We start from the raw sequence: 20,389 nt of genomic DNA, 5'->3' as shown, positions 1-20,389 counted from the left end.
CTGCAAAGGTGTTCACAGTGAGGTGCGTGGGCCATTTTGCGGCCACTGGACTGACTTTTTGTGGCCACAATTCAAGAATAAATTAAATTAAATTAGTACAAAACTATAACTTTTAAAATCTACTTATAAAAATGTTACACGCAAAACAAAGTGTTCATCTTTTCCAAGCTTTCTGGATTCCTTCTGTTGTCATGGTAACTAGGACTCAAAAGTACAGCAAAATGTGGTTTTAATTGCTAAACTTAAACTTTATTGAATGTAGTAAATGTTTTCAATCGATGACTGACCTGGATTCTGTTCATATAAATGAAATATTTTGTTCAGTATTTTTCAATGGAGCCCGAAACAAAAAGCAAAAGCAACCTGGATGCCTTTGATTTAACAAGGTTGTCGTCTAAAAACCATTAAAAGTTTTGGATATATATTTCCTACAAAAAAAAAAAAAACAATAAAAAAATCTGATTATTTGTTGTTGAGTAGGTGAAAAATAAATCCCAACACCATGTTGGTGATTTTAGCTTTTAGAACTTATATTTTAAAGTTAAAATCTCAGGTAATAAAAAGTTTATTTTATAGTATAAACGCTCCGATCCGGGTTCTCCAGGCTGATACTAATTTCTGGGCTTCTTGAGATCTTCTGATTCCTATTTTGAACAATTTCCATTTTTCTGATGCAATAAACACATTTAGTTACATTTTTTATGTATTTTCAGGTTTTATCTGATAATAACAATAAAATTACTTCAAAAGTGCATCAATGTTTCATCCAGAAGGTCAAAAAGACAAGAGACAAAATGTTTTGAAAGACGTACTTCTTGTTTCATCTAGAGCAGGGGTGTCCAAAGTGTGACTCGGGGGCCAATTGTGGCCCAATTGTGGCCCTTGGACTGATCCTTCGTGGCCCACATCTGCAGTACAAGAGTGATAAAACCTGTTTATTAAATGTTTAATCAGATTGAAAATATTACCAACATAATTTTCTTACAATGGAAAACATGTTTTTTGTAGGAAAATGTTTTTGTTTTGAGAAAACGTACATGACAATTTTCTGAAAACAGATTTTTCTAACATAATTTGTGTAAATATATATAATACAGCGACTGAAATACTGTTTAATAACTGAGAATAAATTTGTTCAACCGAAACTAAAAGAATTTGAAAACTAGACTCTTTTCTTTTAATACAACAAAAGGGCAAATTTCTTTTTAAGTTTTGGTTTTACAATAAATAATGTCCCTTTCCAACATTTCTAGTTTGTTTTTTCAGTTTATTTTCTCGACCCGCCAGCGATTTTGACTTGACGATTTTGTTCCATGTTACAAAAAGTTTGGTAAAATTAACAAAGCGTTTCAAACTGACACTACACTGCAAAAACACAAAAACTTACCAAGTTATTTTTGGTGTAGTTTCTAGAGCAAATAAATTAGCACAGTTGAAAGAACTTTTCAGAAAGACATAAGAGCTTGTTTTAAGTAAATAACTCCTTGACATTGATAACAAAAGAAGTACTACTTCCACTGACAGATTATTTCACTTGTAACATGGAAAAATGTCATTTTTAAAAATCAATTTTAAGGAATTATTTACTTAAAAGAATTTCATATTTCTTTCTGAAAAGTTTCTTGTAAGTGAGTTTTGCCTTATTTCAAGTGTACTAAGATATTTGGACGATAAACTAAACCAAAAATACTTGGTAATATTTTGTGTTTTTGCTTTGCTGAAGGATCAAGCAGCAAAATGAAGGTTTAGAAGTGTCCTAGTTAAATCCAGACGTAAATCCAGTTAAGATTCTGTAACATTACACTAAAAAAATCTATTCATTGTACGATCTAAAGATGACCATCTCATCTGACTGTAATATATCTCAAAAATCCCCTCAGTGGTCAAACTGGTTCCACAGAAACCTTTTTTTCCACTGACAGAAAGACAAAACAAAAGTACACCTGTGACATCCTAGTACCCAGACAGGTGTTCCTGCTAAGCCCCGCCCCTTTCCAGGTGGATGTAGAAAAGCTCCATCAGCTTCCCCCACTGAACAGAACTCCAGAACACCTGCTGCCAACAACACCTCCCTGAACCAAACTTCACATCCAGTAAGTCAAGACTCTACTTTATGTTTCTTTACAAGAACCAGTTTGGGTTTTTCTACTAATTTAAACATTAAAACTTTAAATCTGATCATTTTTAGTAAACCAAATTAGTTAAAGTAATTTTGTAAACCATTTTAAATAAGATTTATTTATGTTTTTCTGTTGTATTTCTGTGAAAAAGAACAGAATAATCATACATCCTTTTTTATCATATGTATCTATCTGATTAAATTTCAATTTTCTATTGTGTATACAAAGTTAAGACATATTGTAAAATTAAATTATCCATTTTAATGTTTTTTGTTAAATAAAAATCCTCAAAACAAATTTTTTTTAACATGATTTGTGTAAATATTTATATTTTCCAGGCAGAAATGGAACATAAGATGATGCAGGTTTTCGCCGCAATGATGGTTTTCCTGGCTCTCAGTTTCCAGCCAGTACTGTCACAGGTTAGTATTTATTATTATTATTATTGTAATGATAATACTTTAACCTACTTTATAACCAACAACTTTGATGTACTTACAAGATAAAGAGATCTCACTGTAAAAACACAAAATCTTACCTAATGTAATTTTGGTCTAGTTTCTAGTTCAGATATCTTGATACATTTTAAGAAAGACAAAACTAAGCAATAGAAAACCTTTCAGCAAGATATAAGAGATTGTTTTAAGTAAATAATTCTTTAAAATTGATGAAAAAGTTCTAGTTCCATTAGAAGATTATTTCACTAATTATATGGGAACGATGTCTTGTTATAAATTAATTTATCTGCCAGTGGAACGAGTGTTTTATTCATAAATATTAAGGAGTTATTCACTTAAAACAATCTCTTATTTCTTGCTGAAAAGTTACTCGTTTTATCTCAAGTGTATTAAGATGTTTGCACTGGAAACTAAGTAAATAATATGTGGTAACATTTTGTGTTTTTGCAGTGCTGAACTTACAAAAATGTCTAAAATCCAACTTACTAACACAAATTTACTTAGATTTGGTGGAAATTTTCAAAGCATTGCTGTTTGAATAACCTTTAAAAACTCAGAGGACAAATAGAAAGACTTGACTGATGATGGGGAAACAAAGAAAAGCTCAAAATCTTTTGGTTTGGTTTTGTTAAACTGTAACCAATGGTTTACTTGAAGCTTAGGACAACTGAAGAAAGTTATCCATTAGCTTTAACACTCAGCCGTTTTAGCGGCTGAGCAAGAAAACAGAAACAGCATCTGATTTTTAAATTAAATTAACACAGAAATAGTATCTAACCTTTACGTTAGAGCTCCACCAGAACACAGAAGTTAAAGAATCTGTTGACTGTTTATTGACTTATTGGGTTTGTTTCTGTCTCTGTAGGGTGATATTTCTAAAACAGGATGTGGCGCAACCAAACAGTGCATGCAGAAACCTACAAACTGCGACCCAGCAGGCAACACCACCGATTGTCTTTTTGGATCTGCTCGCCCCACAGCGTTGAAGGCCCCAAATGGCATCGACCTGGCCTTTGAGCTCAGTGGGAACTTTGCCAGAGGGAACTCTTCCCTAGAGAACTCTACCGGATACGTCGCCGTAGGTCTCACCAACAAAGCTTGGGTAATTATTTCAGATTTTCAAAAGTACTTCCGAATAAATGTTTGGGAAAAAAATACATGGAGATACAAAATAATGGAAGTTAGCTGAACAATATGCATAATATATGAGAAGGGTTTAATGATGCCTAAATTTTAATGGTTGCAAATATTACAATGAACCTTTCTGCAACTTCCTGTTTCTATTAGCACAATTCTTTATTTTGTACTTGTATTGGTATTTATGGGCTTTATATGTAGCATATTAAGTAGAATAGTTAAATCCATCTAAATAATCCATTCAGTAAAATAAAAACTTACTTTGATTTATGTTTGCTTATGTGTGAAGGTAGAATAAATGAAGTGTATGGCAGATTTTTTCAAAACTGTCCAATAAAAATCTTTAGGATTTGTTGATATAACACAATATAGTGCCAACATTTTATTATTGTTGATATATTCTTGTTAACAGATATGCCAAAAGAAATTTACTTCAAAGATTTTTAAAATATTGTCACAACCTTTTAATCCAATTATATTTATTAAAATTATTATTTAAAAAACAAACAGCTACAAGATGGGGACAACCTTTGACTTTGATTAAAACTGTAACTTTACAGTTTAAAATTATTCTTATCATTTTTATAATACTTGCTCGCTGTCACACCATTTAGCTAAATGACACTCAGCTTAGTTTAGCGAGTTTTAGTTTAGCTTAGTCTGGCTTTATGACATTGATTTTGGAACTGAGCGGTAATATTCCTCATCAAAGTTAATCAAACTGTCTTAACTAACATCAAAATTTAGCTAAGCTAAGCTAACTTTAGCTTGATTCCATTTATTTATGCTATGTTTAGCTTAACGTAATGTAAGCTTAACGTAAGTGTTAGCTTACATTAAATGCATGTAGCTTAACATTATTTAGCTCAGCTTAATAAAATTAGGCGACGTAAATATTATGACGAATGATGGTGTACAGTAAGTTAAACTGAAGACAATTAAACAAAGTCATAACTTTGTGCAATATTCATAATTTCTGACTGAAATGTTGCATTGCTTCTCTCCACAGACAAACTTCATGCTTTTTATCTGTGGTCGAAACAGCTCAAACAACGGGTCCTTCTTCAGCATGTCCACGATTTATAACGCAGTCAATAAAACTGCGAACAGTACACTAGCGAAGGTAAGGATTAACTTTTAACATTGCGTTGTTCCTACATCCGGAAAATTACTTGAATAAAATTTTTATGGTAAAAAGGAAAGTAAGAGTATTCACAACTCACAAAATATTATGTGATCTGCATTTATTAACTTAAAATTTATCTACTGGATATTTATGGAATAGCATTTATGAATCTGACTTCAAATTTTCAGACTATGACAGATATTAAAAACATCGTCAATGGTACCAACATCAAGTGTACGTTTAACGTCGCTGGTCTGAATGTCACCACCGGAGCTGGACTCAGGTCCGCCGATACCACCTTTAGTTTGGTCGTCGGATCTGGAACGGGATGTAAGAGCACAAACATATATGTGTTGTTTTTTTTTTAAACCTGTTTAGCTGTTTCCAGTTTAGTAAATGATAGAAATTTGCACGTTTGAAGCATGAATTAAAAACAATTATTTTCTTTTCAGTTGATTTTAACGACCTCCAACTTTCTGAAACCGGTAATGCTACAGACTTTTCCATCTTCCTAACCTCGACAAACACCACAGCACCACCATCAGGGGCCAACCGTCCTTTCTACTCTAATGGTAAGCTACTAAAATTTCTGCTCAACCAAAAGAAAATTGTTTCTTATTCAGATTAAAAAAAGTTCTCAGATAAGAGCAGAGAAATCCACATTTCACCATAAACAGAGTTCGAAACTGACATAAAATTTCTCGTTTATACAGTTTTCTATCTTAAGTTACTTAAATTTTGTGCCGTTCTTTGTAATTTCACATTACCTTCTCTAATTAACACGTCTTTCTGTTTTTCTCCTCCAGCTGTGCTGCCTCTGGTCAGCTTCGTCACACTGTCCATCCTGACGTTCGCCTGATCAAACCCAGAGATGAAGAAGCTATTATAACCCCACAAAGACACAGTGAAGGGTGCTGCTTTAAAACGCAGCAAAAACCGAGTGTCATGCTGTTTATGAAGTGTTTTTACAAAACTAATTCAGAGATGTATACATTATATATTGCACTGGTTGTTCTCAACACTTATGAGATGAAGAAACTAATAGCTCAGGTTCTGCAAAAGTTTTGGTGATTTAAGGTATATATTTTTTAATAATGTAAACATATCTATTGATACAATTACTGTCTTTAAATGCTTTTATTACTGTGTGAAATGAAATGTGAGCAGGTCTCGTGTGTTTATTAAATCTGACTGTCATCTTAAAAGGAGCCCATCCCAGCTCAGGATTGTCTTGTTTTCATTAATTAGATAAAGCCATCTGTCAGTTAGCAATAAAACCAGAAGGACTCACTACACCAGAAAAGTGACTAAACTGAAAGCAAGATTTCAATCTCGTTGGCGGTCGACCAACATTCTGGATCTTATCGTCAAAAGCTCTAGATGTCACGGTACGGCTAAAGAAAACAAGCCACTTGGCACAAGTTGATGCCTTTTGTTATTATGTGAGAGGATATGAAAGATGGTTGAACTCTGACAGAATGACAAAGCACATTTTAATGAGCACTCTGCTTTGCTTCGAGATATGTGAGAAACTTAATGTGAAAGCGTGAGACATTTAGCAAAGGACAATGGAAAAATCAGGAGAAAATGTTGATAACCACATCACTGTTTTTCTTTATAAACTATTTTTTGACAATAAACATATTAAATTTGAGTATTTTTGTGCATTTGTCTAAATGAGTGCAAAGTTATGTTTTATCATCACCAAAAATATGGATTAATGTCTTACCTGTCTCTGATTTTTATTCATTAGTATGTCAGATGCTCGAACACGAAGCCCTGCGGTGCCCCAGTTGTTCATTTTAGTCAAGTTAATTTGTATAAAACATTTCAGCAACAAAGCCATTCAAAGTGCTTTACATGATAAATACAAAAATATTACATTACAGTAGCAAAATAAAAAGAAGTAATGCAAAGTTGTAATCCAGAGGACACTTTATGATGTTTCAGCTTTTATGAATAAAACTAATTGTTATTAAGTTATCGTTCCAGACCAGAGGAGCATAAAAACTCAATGCTAAATTCTAAATGTTTGGTTCTGGGGATGCAGAGGAGAGTAGAACCAGAAAACTTGAGCAGTCTGAAAGTTTCATACAACAACAGAACTTTAATGTATTTTAGTGCTAAGCCACTCAGTGATTTATAAACTAACATAAGTATTTTAAAGTAATCAGTGTAACTAAAGATAATTGCATGGGTGAGTTTCTCTACAACTTGCATTGTAGACATTAGTCTTTTATCTCCTTAAATGTTCTCCAGGTGATAAAAGGCTGACTTTGTAACCGTCTTTATGTGGATCAGAATGTTCAGGTCCATGTCAATCACCAGTTGACTCGGTGATCTGCGTGTGTTATTTGTTTCAGGGCTTAATACAACCAACCTATCTTGGTTATAAAAGCTAAAAGAAATGTTTACTTGTATTTTGTCATACTGGACCTGTAACTTAGCTTAGTAGGTGAAAAAACACAAATGAGAAAAATAAGGCAAGTTTTAAAAATGTTCAATGATATCTTTTCATTGATGTGTTTCGAAACAATTTCTGCTCTCTACCCCTCCCTCCATTTTATAGGTAGGCCTACTTGCATAAACAATAGATTCATTGTAATCCTTTACTGGCAATATAACAGGTACATTAGGAAGTGTGGGGAATGTTTAAACGTCTCCTTTGTTTCCTGTTATAACAGGTTTCAGTACTTCAGCATTGTAGACATGTTAAGTTCCATCAACATGTCAAACCTGTTTTGGGTCATTCTCTGAATTCAGTGCATTTTGTGTGTCACCGGCTTATCTCAAAGATTCTCATATAATGCAAACAACATTTTTTGAGAAAAATCAAGAAAAGGAAATATACATGTGTCTTGGTAATATAACATGCAAATATATTTTAAAAATTATGTTTCTAAAAATTTTATGGGTTGTTGAAGCATAGAGGTCAGCCAAATGAGCATGTCCCCACTGACCAATGTTAATTTTTAATTGAATATAAAACAAAAAAAATAGCCAGTAACTGCAAGTTATCTCTACTATTATAAACATTTTTTAGTATACTTTAACCTAAATAAAAGAAGTATGAGAAAAATGCATTAATTATTTATAAAGTAGCACTTTTTAATCATGTCCCTCCAGTTTTGTTCACCCCTGTAACAGCATCAATCCCTCTTTTTTATAAATAATGGTTCAGTCCAATTTCCTCAGCACCCAGGTAGTGACATCATTTAAGTCTTTTCCCGCTCACACTGTAAAAAGATTTAAGTGTTATTAAAGATTCTTGCCTATATTTCATTATTTTTATTCATAGATCGTCATCGTCAAGCTCAACCTTCCAACACTGTTACGCACGTAAATGATATTTATTGTTGTTTGGGAAAAAGTAAAGAATAGTCTTTGAAAAATATATTAATTTCTTGTTCTCATCACATAATATGTGGCTCCATACCCTTGTGCATCCATACTTGTGGCTACTTTTAGTGTAAATCTTCAACCCTGTTCAACCCAGTGACGTGCAGTGAGGTTCATAGCTGGTGAGGCACTGACTTAATCAAAATCAGATTTACAAATATAGACCCCCTGCATGTTATTGTTTACATAAGGAAATTTCGCGCATGCAAAAAGATTACATGTCATCCATAGCCGCGCTGCCGCCGTAGAATAATTCTGTTAACTCAATCAAACATGGACAAGTAGATGATATTAATTTTGTGCTGGGCTCCACAGCAAATGAAAAAACTGTTAAAGCACAACTCAAAACCACTTCTTTCTCGCTCTCTGTCTCAGCGCAGCTATGTGCAACTGAGAACAATGCCGCAAAAACCCCCAAAAAACACTAAAATATTTCCCACACAAAGAGCAGAACATTCAGTCTGTTGCAGTAGTATGGTTTTAGGTTATGGTTTTTGTGATAATTAATAAGTGATTGCTGTGGTAAGAGGAGAAAACTGTAAATATATCGCTGCACTTGACTTTACTGTATGGCTAGCTCGCTGTTACTGTCTCTTACTCTGCAGTTGTGGAGTCACATGGTCTGGGATCATGAGCGCCCCCTGACATGAGGCAAGGGAACTGCCTGCCTCACCTCAAATCTGTTCTCTGCCGTTTCTGATCGCTCCTCAGCACACAAAGCACGTTACACACACACTTGGTGACAAAAAACACTGTACATTATATACATAAGCTAAATTATGGAAAATCTGTTCATATACTAAATGTTTTTTAGCCATTTTATTGGTGACGTACAGAGAGGAGGAACGGGCTCCCATAGAGTGGCAGGCAGTACAGTTAGCGAGAGGTTGATCAATCCCAGGTGAGGCTCAGCTGGCTGCTGCCTCACCAGCTGCGCTTCCGAGCATTTGAATGGGAAAATGCGAAAATTCAGCGATTTTGAAGAAAAAATAATCAGAATTGGTTAAGCTAAATGAGAAATGGGCACTTTGTAGTAAAAACCACAGGGTGAAAATAGCAATATAAATTATTTTATCATTATATATTATTTTTCCATGATGACAAGTGAGGCTCTGCCTCACTTGCCTCCCCTGACCGCACGTCACTGGTTCAACCCAGTTACTTAATACATTACATTGTTATCATTTTTTTTATAATAACAGCAAATATTAGACTAATATTTGTTGGTCTGTATGCAAAGTTTAAAGAATGAGTCAAAAATATTTAAAAAAGCCTGATTTAATGTTTATTTTAAAGTGTACTTTCATGATTTATGAAAAGCGCTTTTACATCAAGTTGCCATATTCTACTTCTCAGTCTAATTATGATTCACTATCAAGTAAAATATATTTACAATTATTTATTTTAATCAAGGGACAGGAGATCTCAAATGAACTGGAAGAATTAGTTTAACTATGTTAAAGAGTTATACTCATAGGGGTTGAATTTAAAGCAACCTAAGTAACAAAGAAATTTGTAACAATGATTGGGATTTCGTGCATAAGTTGGGGAGACATATTTTCTTGTTGGTTCGAAGAGTCCTTCAATAGATGCAGTGATCAAAAACACAATTTTTGTGGTATATTTTTAGTAACCTGAGACCTCAAAACATACCGAATTCAGAGAATCACTCTTTTATGTAGCCAGACCTTAGCATGTCTTTAGTATGTTTACCTTCACAAGAAGATTGAAAGTGAATGACATTAAAAGCTGGAAATTAGTATCCCATTCTAGTTGAGGATTCAAGATGTTCATTAATGAATTACTCAAAAGTTGACTGATCTTATCGATCGCATAACGATTCATTGATAAATGGCCATTTTCACTACAGAATACTGAGACACTAATACTACTAAAATATACTATCAAAAGCTTCTCTGTAAACAAAAAGAACAGTTGATCTTTCTAATTTCTTGGTTTTATCATGTCATGGACTCCTTAAGGAGCTTGTGGAGAGTTTAAACTTTAAACAGAACCGCATAAAACGCATTTTAGATTCCACACCGGTCGCCATTTGGATCGTTTCTTACCCGTTATTAGATGTGTCCTCCGCCATCTTTGTTTCTGTATCTGTATCAACGGCTGAAGGATGACCAGCGGCGCCCTCCATTATCAGCAATTTCATAGCAACCTATTTCTAAACAGTTGAGCTAAAACGTATGTTTGTATATACATATAAACTGACCGTAACAGATTCTTTAAGGAGCTTATATTTCTAAACAGAACCGCGCTCATACACAGCATTCGTTTCTGTACGGACCTTCTCTTTCGCCCTCCGCCATCTTTGTTTCTCTTCTGGCTGGCTCAAGGATGACCAGCAGCGCCCTCTGCTGGATTGGGGCCAAATCCAGCAGACGGATTTGGGGCCAAATCCGTCGAAGCGGACATTAGTTAACTACTAACAGTTTAAAGCTAAAGAAAAACACATGTAGGCTAAGATTTACTTGTGTTTTATTGAAATTAATTTATTTACAGTTAAACTAAAAAGTTTGTTTATAAAGAAAACTGAAATGGACGGAGTCTTTAATTACCTTGTAGAGTGTTTATATTTCGAAACAGAATCGCATAAAAATCATTCCGTTTCTTTCACTCTCCTCCATATTTGTTTTTCCTATTGGCTTGCTGAAGTATTATCAGCCGCGCCCCCTCCTGGATGGCGGCCAAACAACACTGAAAGGCAGTCTAAATGGACCTTATTACAGTAATCGATTAAAAATAATTTAAATCCAAACTATTAATCGACTTTTAATTGCAAGTCGAATGTTTCTCTAATTTCAGCAGTAATTAAAACAGATTTTTGGGCAAAATAAAGGCTCAGATTTGATTTTAATGTTTTATTGCAATTTATTTCTTTACAGTTAAACTAAAAAGTGTTTATATATTTATATATGTAAAAAAAAACTGACATGAACATACACAAACTCACGGAGGAGGAAGAAAAACACGCAGAAGCTAAAAACTAATCTGTGGCTGAGTTCCCGTCCTCGCTTTAAGAGATGTCCGTCGAGTTGGTGTCTCTGAGAACATTATTAGTCCATGTTCCCGTCTCCACACGAAGACGAGAAGAAACAAAACACAAACCTACAGCTAGATATTCCTGTTACAGTAATACTGGACAACTAAACGAAAACTAAAAGGAAATCTTCAGGGACAACATGACAGTAAGGTGTGCGCACCATGCTCGTGTTTTCGTGCACACTTGTGTTTCTATCTACAACGTTGAGTGTTAAAACAGGAGTCGGAGCTCCTTCTGGAAGCCGCGCCGAGTCTCCGCCTACGAGTCGTCGTCACCGTTCACGCTGTCGCCGTCATCTTCGTCTCCTTCCACGTGTTCGCCTTCCTCCTCTTCCTCTTCTTCTTCTTCCTCCCTCTCCTGACTCTTGACCTGACGGATTTGTGAGCAGAACTGCAAGATTAAAACTACTAAAAAGATAAAAATCATAACATACATAAACTAAAGTACAGTAAATCAGACCAAACTTTCCCTGTTTTAGCACTCAGGATAAAAAAAACCTGCTAATCACCAGAATAATAGTGATAATTTTTTTCAAATTCAGAAGTTTATATATGCAGTAGTATTACATTAGTTTTTATAAATACAAAATAAATTAATATTAGCAAAATAAAAAGTAAAATTACAAGAAAATGTGGTTTTAACGACAAAAGCTTCGATAACGTAATCAGCTTGGTAATTTTTTAGGTTCTTTTTTTGAAATCGACATAAATAGACGTTTGAACAATTGCCTCAAAGTCCTGCTGATGACGCCGATGTGTTAAAAGATTTTAAAAAAGTAATTTGTAAAACTGGTACTAAAGTATAACTTCACAAGATCTCAGACATTCCTCATTTTAATTTTAAATATTTTGTTGTGTAGGAGATGTAAAATTACGACTTGATTCTCATATTAGGGCTGAAACGATTCCTCGAATGATTCAAGAACCTCAATTATTAAAATTCCTCGAGGAAAATGTTTCTGCCTCGAACCTTTGTTAAATTATGTTTTAATAATTTGGGGGTGGGGGTGTATTTCGCACTATTATCGCAACTTTTCTTATCATTACAACTTTTTGTATCGTTACGACCTTCTTCTCTTACCATTACAACTTTCTCCTAGCATTTTTACTTTTATTAGTGATTTCTGGTGACACTTTTTCTTGTAAAATGACTACTCTTGTAATAGTTTTTTTTTTAGCCTGGCCCTAATACTTCGACACAGACATAAAAAAGTATTATGCCTTTTTAGAGAATGTGGGAAAAACAAAGAGTAAAATTTTACTAACATTTCAGTTGCACTGCTCCTTGTTTAATGTCACAGAAAAATCCAAATTACTCAGCCAAGATATTAAGAAGTAAATTGTGGACCTTTATTAATCTGGTTCATTCTTTTTTTTATAATTTCCAGATTCTAGAAGAAGTCACAAGTTAGTGGTATCTGATGTAATATACGCCTATTAAATTCCTGTTTCATGACGTTTCTGGAAAGCCGAACCTCCAATATGAAAACATGCATGCCAAGTTATGGCAAAAACGGTGCTTGAAAAACAGTAGCAACTTTTTGAAAAAGTTTAAGTAAAATCATTTTAGGCCGCAGCACCCTGGAGGGCTTGGTAACCACTCTCACCTCTTCCTCCTCCAGGAGGTCTCCATCCTCTTCCTCCTCGTCGTCGTCGTCCTCTTCCTCCTCATCCGAGTTGTTCATGTCCTGGCTCTCCCTCTCTCTCTTTATGCCGTCGTTCTTCTTGCTGCTGGAGTGCGGTGGTGAGGTCACCTCGCCCGGCTCTGGCTTTATGCTCTTTGCTACAAAACAAACATCAAAAATGTGAATTTACTAAAAACCTGCAGCATCAGATGAACTTAACGGCCGTATTCTGCAGGAAGCTGTCGCCGTCGTACCAGACTTCTTGCTGTGGTCCTTCTCCATTCGCTCCAGGCTTTCCAGCAGGTCGTCCACTTTGCTTTTAATCTGCGACAGTTCACGCTTGATGATCTGCAGCTCGTCCACCCTTACTGCACGGAAACAAAAGATTAGCCTCTGTCCTACAGTCTGAACCAGAAACTAATATTTTATCAATTATTCTGACTACTTGCAGGATAAAAAAGTAGCACATTCTGCAGGCTTTTCATTTAACCATTGAAGGCTTTTTACACAATATTAAAAACATTAAAAGATGAAAAACAAATAAAATTTTTAACATAAGAAAACAAGCTTTTTTTTTTTTGCTTAAAATGCAACATGACGTTATTATTCCCTTGATCATTTGTAGCCCGAGTTGGTAGTAACTAGTTACATTTACTCAATTACATTTACTTTAGTAACTTTTTTGGGAAAAAAATACTTTGAGTATTTTTACCTTTACTTCAGTAATTTTATTATGAATAATCGCTGCTCTAACTTGAGCACTGATGAAGCATAACTTAACTCAATATTCCACATTTAAATGTTTTAGTTTTCATGTAAAAGTTCTCAGAATTACTATGTTATTCTCCTAATATTACGACTTTATTCTGGTAATTTTAACGCTTTAGTCTCTATTTAAACTTTATCTGGAAGTAAAAAATAAAAAAAAAAATCTTAGACTGGCCGTAATATTTTGTGAGAGTTGATCTGAATTCAGTCTTTGATACAAAGAGACACGAAAAAAACAATCAAACATGTAAATGCAATTATTGAGTTTAAGTTATCATGCATTAATTGATCTATTGCTTATTGCGACAGGCCGATCCGTACTCTGCTGAACGACTCACATAAGGGATGGTTGAAGTAAAAGTCACTTTTCCAGAATATTTTCTGTCACTTATTTCTATTTCAGAAAAAAACTGATTGAAATCAGAAATGGTATAACAAAAAATAAATAAATAAAATAAAAAACACTGAGAATATCCTTTGTTGTTTCTAATTTTTTGTAATTTCTATTTTAGAAAAAAAATAGATTAAAATCAAAAATGGTATGAAAAAAACAAGAGATTTCATTTTTAATCAAATAAAATTCACTATTGGAGAATATTTTCTGTTATTTGTATTTTAGAATAAAAAAGATTGAAAACAGAAATGATTTGACAAAAAAAAAAAAAAAAAATCAGGATTTTATCTTTAATCAAATAAATGTCACTTTTTGAGTATATTCTCTGTCATTTGCGGTTTCTATTTTGGAAAAGAATATAGATTAATATCAGAAATTTTAAGGAGAATTTCAGATTTTATATTCCTGATCCATGTCACCTTATTGTTTTATGTATATTTAAACGTCTTCCAGCTGCAGTGCTGAATGTTCTTTAGGAACTGAAGGTATTTTTCGGTGAGAGCACTGACTCGTTCTGGACGATGAAGTCCTCTGGCTGCTCTTTGATGAAGAGGAGAAGCTACTCTTGGTCCGCCGGCTGCTCCCTCCGCTCAGGCTGACCCGCGGGCGTTTGGACGGGATGACGGCCCGCGACAGCGGCGGCGGCGCGGGGACGCGAGACGGGTACGAGTACATTCTGGAACCATACGGGAAAAAAAAGAAAGCAAAACAGAAATCAGACTAGGTGTTGACTGAGGCGCTCAGTGATTGTTTTTTTTTCCAGACGGCTTTCATTCACCTGTCATAGTAGTCTCTTTGAAAATCATAGTCAAGGTCAAACGAGGAACTACTGCAAGGCAGAACATAAACAACACGGTGAAAATATGTCAGCGTGTCGCATTCCCAGAGTGTTTCTCTAAGCCTCTTTTAAAAACAGCTTGTTATCTTTGTATCAGCTGGAGGCGCCGTTTGTGGGTCAGACACCGACCTGTACATGTCTCCCGCCGAGCGTTTGGAGGTTTTTGACCGGTGTGGTTTGGGTTCTCCGGCGAGGTTACAGTCTGAGATAAAAGACAGAACGGATCGTTAAGCAGGGACGATAAAAACACTTCAGACAAAACATGAAGAACTTTCACCTAAATAGTACACTAACATTTTAAACATAGCTGCATTGTTTGAAACGATCAATTCATTAAAAAAAAAAATTTAAGCTTTATGTAATAAAGTGTTTATTAACCCCTTAACTGGCGGCATCCCATCCATGGGACAAATCTAGGTTGTCTGAATTCTCTGCCTTTTTCTCTTCTTTAAACTCTGCCGGTGTCCGGCAGAGTTTAGCAGCAGCCCAGAGCCCTTTTGATTGACACTGCATTCGACCAATAATGTTATAAAATGGCTTTTCCCGAGCCAATAATATCCAGAGAGCGACTTGAGCTCATTTTGACATGCTTGTATTCTTTCTGGAATATTTCTGACTGGTCAACTCGGAGACTAAATCTAAAGCCACAGATGTGTAGCCAACACGTATTGTCATAAGGATATAAGGCATTTTGGGGTTTGTTTTGACATGAATCCACCAGCTGCATGCGTAACCACGAGCAACGTGTGCGTCTATGCTGCGTCAACGTCAGGCTCCGTGCGCCCTCATGCGTGACGCTGTTTACAGGACGACAGCCACGTAGTCAGAACGTGTCAAAACTAGATGTATTTCTTCAGAGAATTCACAACTCACGGGAGTGGACAAATATGGCCGTAAAAATGCTGACAAGTTTTGGATCTGAGAATACCGGAAACGTTCAGTCGTCCGCTGCCACAGTCGGAGCGAGGTGGGTGGAGGCGATCCATTTTGGAGAATTATTCCCTTTGACCTTAAATGCTGTGAAATTGGAAGGACTTTTGCTGTTTTTGTTTCTGTTTAACTTTCAGAGTCAGATGCGTAACCGTGGCAACAAGCTGTTGTTTTTACAACTAGAAGCAGCTGATTAGCAAATAAAAACGTAACATCTGAACTACAACCCCAAGACCCTGCAGAAGTGAAAACGGATTTATGGATGCAGAGCAGAGAGAGAAAGAAGAAGCTCAATTATTTTAGTAATCAATTATTATCCATTATTGGATAAAAAAAAAAAATACATTCTGCAGATTTTTCATTTAACCACTTGGTTCTTTTAATGCAGTATTAGAAAAATGGCAAAAATGGAAAAATAAATAGCTCAATTCATTTTTTAAATAAGAAAATAAATAGTTTGCTACCTTAAAAGCAATATCTCACCATTCCTTTAACAAACGCCTTTCTTATTATCTTAAATTAAATATTTTTTGTAAAGTTTTGGCTTCAATATAGCTCTAAGTATGTTGTTCTTTCAGCAAATTGCCTTTTTAGTCTGTTTACTACAGTTAAAGATCAATTACTAAATTACATGATTATTATTTCAATAATTGATTAGTCACTTTAGGCCCTAGTCCAAACCACACAGCCAGACAATGATTTAAAGAAGAGAGGCTAAAGCAAATGATGTGGATTAGCATTGCTTGCTAACAGGACATGCTACTCTGGAGTATCGTCTCTGCTGGCTAACATTTAGCTGTTAGCATGTCATTAAAGTCATGAGTCACAACAACAGGCTTCAGTCAGAGGCCTTTTCAGAGTTGTGGAAAGACTGACAGCTACTGGAAATCCTTCCTGCCAGTAACAACACCTTGAAGATACTTTGATGATGTGAGTTACAATATTTAATTTCCCTTTGAGATAAATAAAGTTGGGCTAAACTTTAGGTACTAATGAGAAGTATTTTACATTAATCTCCAGGTTTAGTCGCTAGCAGAAGCTAAAGTCCTCACCGAGAACTTGCCCGACGATCATCCTCCCGTCCTCGCCAGTGACGGCGGCCCGGGCGTTCCTCTCGTTGGCGTACTGAACGAAGGCGTAGCCCTTGTGGACGGAGCAGCCGACGATCTTCCCATACTTGGAGAAGATGGCCTCCACGTCCGCCTTGGTGACCAGCAGGGTGTTGAGGTTGCCGATGAAGACCCGGGAGTTGAGGGAGCGCGGGTCGGTCTTGTTGGTGACGTTGCTGCTGGCCATGAGGCTGGAAGTGGAGGATGAACGTCTGACGGAAAGAGAGAGAGAAACAGAGAAACAGACAGACAAAACGGATACGAAGGTTTGAGATTTTCAGGAAGGATGAGAGACGCTTCAGTCCTCTGAAAGTCTGAGTAGTTAGGCTTCAAACAGCTTTCTGTGGAGCAGAAATCTACAAATGACAGGAGTTCTCTAGAGATGCATCAATCAATCTGACAATTCATGTTTTACAGTATTTGCTATGATTTGTGATCAATTAGTCAAAATTGATGCTTTCTCCCATTTACTACCAATTAAAATCGTTCGGTAGTTTTGGTCTAAACACACAAACCAAAAGCACAAACTTTGTTTATATATTTTTTTCTTTCTAGACTATCCAGAAAAATCTTCTATGCCTCAATTAATAATCCTTAAAATATTCTTAATAAATCCGTCTCCGTAGGTAAGTATTGATCGATACATCTCTAGCTGTTCAGCTGCTCTAAATCGTTTCACTCATTCAAACAATCATCTTAATTCTCATTATTAAACCTGCTGCACTGATTGTACTGGAAAAAATAATAAACATAATCAGGCCTCAGAAACTTAAATTAAAACCACATGAAGGTGTGTGACAAACTCAAAAATAAACATTCATGCACCACTAGCGTGTTTTTCTCACATAACAGATACAAAGCGTCAAACATGTAAACGACTTCATAAAAGGAAGCAGGGACTTCTTTAGATTAATGCAAAAACTACAGACAACCATATATAGCAACGCTTCCTCTGCGCATATTTTATCATGCGGACGCAGCCTAAACGCTTCATGTTCCTCTAAACCCAACCGAACACACGCTGCAGTTCCTCGCGTGGAGAAACACAACGCTTTTAAAGTAAATAAAGCTCCGGTTTCTTGTAACATGCATGTGAAGCTGACGCACATAAGGAAGTTATGCAGAGCAGTTTAAATGTTATCTGTGAGAAATGCACTCGTTTGTGTTTTGGTTGTATATTTTTATGGCCTCGCCGCTCCTGTTTAAGATCAGATTTTTGCTGTTTGCAGGGGCAGAACCATGAAAACATCAGTGGTATGGACAGTAACTCTGCCCCCCTCCTGCTGATAGAGAAGGAAAGCGCAGTGGGGGGGGATTTATTCGACATTCACTCACTCCATAGCGTCTGTGTGCGGGGATCTCGTCTGCCTGACGTTTGACACTGTGGGCTGGGCTCAGTTTGGGCTGGTGTCTGGACCTTCACCTTTGCCCCCTGGCGATTTTTACTGAGGCGACAGAAAACACATCCTCAGTCAAGCTGGGCAGGGTTATCGTTCACCAAATCTTACCTGGGCTGGACGGAGTGTGTGCAGGAACTCCAGAACATACACCACCCAAACAAATAGGCGCTTAATGCGCCTTAAAGCTACAGCGAGGCAGTATCAATTTAAATCTAAATTAAAAAGGTTAATAAATCAATCTAAGACACAAAAATATTACATTATATAACACCAACTACTTTAAATCTAATAACTTTTGACTAAATCTGTTTATTCGAGCAGTAAAATGTTCAAATATCTTCCATCAAAGCAAACCATTAGTAAAACCATCTATTTGACAGTTTTTTAAATTTTTCATACACACTTAAATCACTAAAGTGTAAAGATGCTGCAAAAATATCAAGGATGGGCAACTGTGGTACTGATCCGCCTGTGTCCTGCAGGTCTTAGATGTGTTTTGCTCCAACAAAGCATGATTAGAGACATCTAAAAATTTCAAAACATAAAAGACTTTGCATTTATAACAAAATAGCTGCAGATAAACCGACAATATTACTTTTAACTACAATGAGAAAAGCAGCAACATTTCATACAACAGCATCCATGTTAGTGGCGTCTCTCAGTTATGTAAATTGATATATTTTATATTCTTTATATAATGACTGAGGACCATTCCCTAATAATCCCATTGGTCATTAAACCTCTACGTATTAATTGACTTTTAACCTTTTATTTATATGCTAAACATGAAGATGGAATGTAAAAGCCTTAAGGGCATGTACCTATAAGTGAATGCAGAGAAACACATAATAACAGCCAAAGGAAGACACTTTTCATACATCATGTTTAATTAAATGTGCATTTATCATGTTATGTGTTAAAACTTGCAATCCAAAGCTTTAAAAAAAAAATCACCATGCGAGGGAAAAACTGGGGAAAACTCCGTTAAAAAAAAAGTGAAGACAAAGTGAGAAAAAAAAAAGTCCGAAGACAACGATTCACAAAAACAACCCAAATCAATCAACAACACACCCGCCTGGACACCAACAGCGCCCTCTTCTGGGCTCAAGTGTGAATCACAAGGCCTGCGCTAGCCTTGGTAGCGCTCCATGCCGGCTAGCGCTGCAAGCGTTAGCTAACCACCAACTAAAAAAAAGGCACGAAAAAATAACCAATCTGACCAGTTTTTGTGGAAAAAAAAAATCAAAACCTGAAAAATTCTGATAAATATGCCATCAATAATCTGAAAGGGATTAAAATTTTGCTGCCTCTGACGATGTTAGCTGAAGCTAACGTTAGCTGTCCGACTGTCTGAAAAGCGAGCCAAAAACAAATCAGTCCCGTCAAAGAAAAATATAAAGCTAGGCAAACTTGCAAAAATAGTTCAAAGTGTATCTAACATGCTTCCAACATGTTGTGGCGCTAGAAAAAAACAATCTGCGTTTTTTTGTCTTTGAGGGGGACGAGCATTTCCACGTTAGCTAAGCCAGCTAACCCTGCTAGCCAGCACATTCTGTCCACTCGCAAAATGGAAAATCACCGTGGAAAAAATCCAAAAAGAAAAGAAAAAGGAGGGAAAAATGAAAAAATGTCTGGGGACAAAATACTCACCACGACCTGTACGAGCAAAATGTCTTGTTTTTTCGTAAAATCGGTCAAATTGCAATTTAGGTCGTCCTTTTTGGTGCACAAGCGATTCGCCCCCTTTGAACAGCAAGCTAACGCAACAGGCGATGGCGCAGTGATGAGAAGGATGTGTTGGTTTTGATTTACGGAGCAATCTGGGGGGGCGGCGTCTCTACGAAAAGCACGACATTAGAAATTTGACTACCTCCGGTGTGACCAGGTGAGTAAAACATCATAGGCTGTGTACTATGGGCAAAATATTTATATTTTTTTGCTTTCAACTTTATGAACACAGATTTTATTTTAAAAATAGTATTTCTGAATTCTAAAATAAACAAATAGCAAATAGAAAAGTATACGTTGAAA

The 20,389-nt window shown here is 35.8% G+C and overlaps 2 protein-coding genes across 5 annotated transcripts; one reads left to right on the top strand and one right to left on the bottom strand.

Annotated features, from left to right (window-relative positions):
- Nucleotides 1–1,955: 1,955 nt before the first annotated feature.
- LOC116722011 (putative ferric-chelate reductase 1) lies at nt 1,956–6,495 on the top strand. Its single transcript, XM_032566099.1, has 7 exons — nt 1,956–2,093; nt 2,459–2,542; nt 3,444–3,680; nt 4,725–4,838; nt 5,030–5,171; nt 5,294–5,413; nt 5,648–6,495. The coding sequence occupies exons 2-7, from the start codon at nt 2,465–2,467 to the stop codon at nt 5,698–5,700; spliced, it is 744 nt and encodes a 247-aa protein (XP_032421990.1). The 5' UTR covers nt 1,956–2,093; nt 2,459–2,464; the 3' UTR covers nt 5,701–6,495.
- A 4,761-nt stretch (nt 6,496–11,256) lies between these two features.
- LOC116721991 (heterogeneous nuclear ribonucleoprotein C) lies at nt 11,257–20,149 on the bottom strand. Of its 4 annotated transcripts, none has more exons than XM_032566061.1 (9): nt 20,009–20,149; nt 18,294–18,403; nt 16,902–17,170; nt 15,049–15,121; nt 14,860–14,910; nt 14,591–14,757; nt 13,174–13,287; nt 12,902–13,077; nt 11,257–11,664 (listed from the first exon to the last, which is right to left on the bottom strand). In XM_032566061.1, exons 2-9 carry the CDS (start codon nt 18,296–18,298, stop codon nt 11,554–11,556), a joined length of 966 nt encoding a protein of 321 aa, XP_032421952.1. In that variant the 5' UTR covers nt 18,299–18,403; nt 20,009–20,149; the 3' UTR covers nt 11,257–11,553. The 4 variants fall into 4 exon arrangements, with proteins under 4 accessions (XP_032421952.1, XP_032421950.1, XP_032421951.1 ...); XM_032566059.1 differs by having other exon boundaries at nt 19,313–20,148; XM_032566060.1 differs by having other exon boundaries at nt 19,430–20,148.
- Between the last annotated feature and the right edge of the window lie 240 nt (nt 20,150–20,389).

The sequence above is a fragment of the Xiphophorus hellerii genome, chromosome 6 (genome assembly GCF_003331165.1).
Source record: "Xiphophorus hellerii strain 12219 chromosome 6, Xiphophorus_hellerii-4.1, whole genome shotgun sequence".
Classification (NCBI taxonomy): domain Eukaryota; kingdom Metazoa; phylum Chordata; class Actinopteri; order Cyprinodontiformes; family Poeciliidae; genus Xiphophorus; species Xiphophorus hellerii.
Note: the sequence above shows the minus strand (reverse complement) of the source record. Positions and strands in the feature narration are given on the sequence as shown.

What these genes read in the sequence shown, in the direction of transcription:
- LOC116722011 (XM_032566099.1), top strand. Translation starts at nt 2,465, where the DNA reads ATGGAACATAAGATGATGCAGGTTTTCGCCGCAATGATGGTTTTCCTG. An exon ending in TCCAGCCAGTACTGTCACAG is followed by an intron (nt 2,543 to 3,443) that starts GTTAGTATTTAT and finishes CTGTCTCTGTAG; the next exon opens with GGTGATATTTCTAAAACAGG. An exon ending in CGAACAGTACACTAGCGAAG is followed by an intron (nt 4,839 to 5,029) that starts GTAAGGATTAAC and finishes TCAAATTTTCAG; the next exon opens with ACTATGACAGATATTAAAAA.
- LOC116721991 (XM_032566061.1), bottom strand. An exon ending in CAAAGAGACTACTATGACAG is followed by an intron (nt 14,758 to 14,859) that starts GTGAATGAAAGC and finishes GTATGGTTCCAG; the next exon opens with AATGTACTCGTACCCGTCTC. An exon ending in ACCTCCTGGAGGAGGAAGAG is followed by an intron (nt 11,665 to 12,901) that starts GTGAGAGTGGTT and finishes CAAATCCGTCAG; the next exon opens with GTCAAGAGTCAGGAGAGGGA.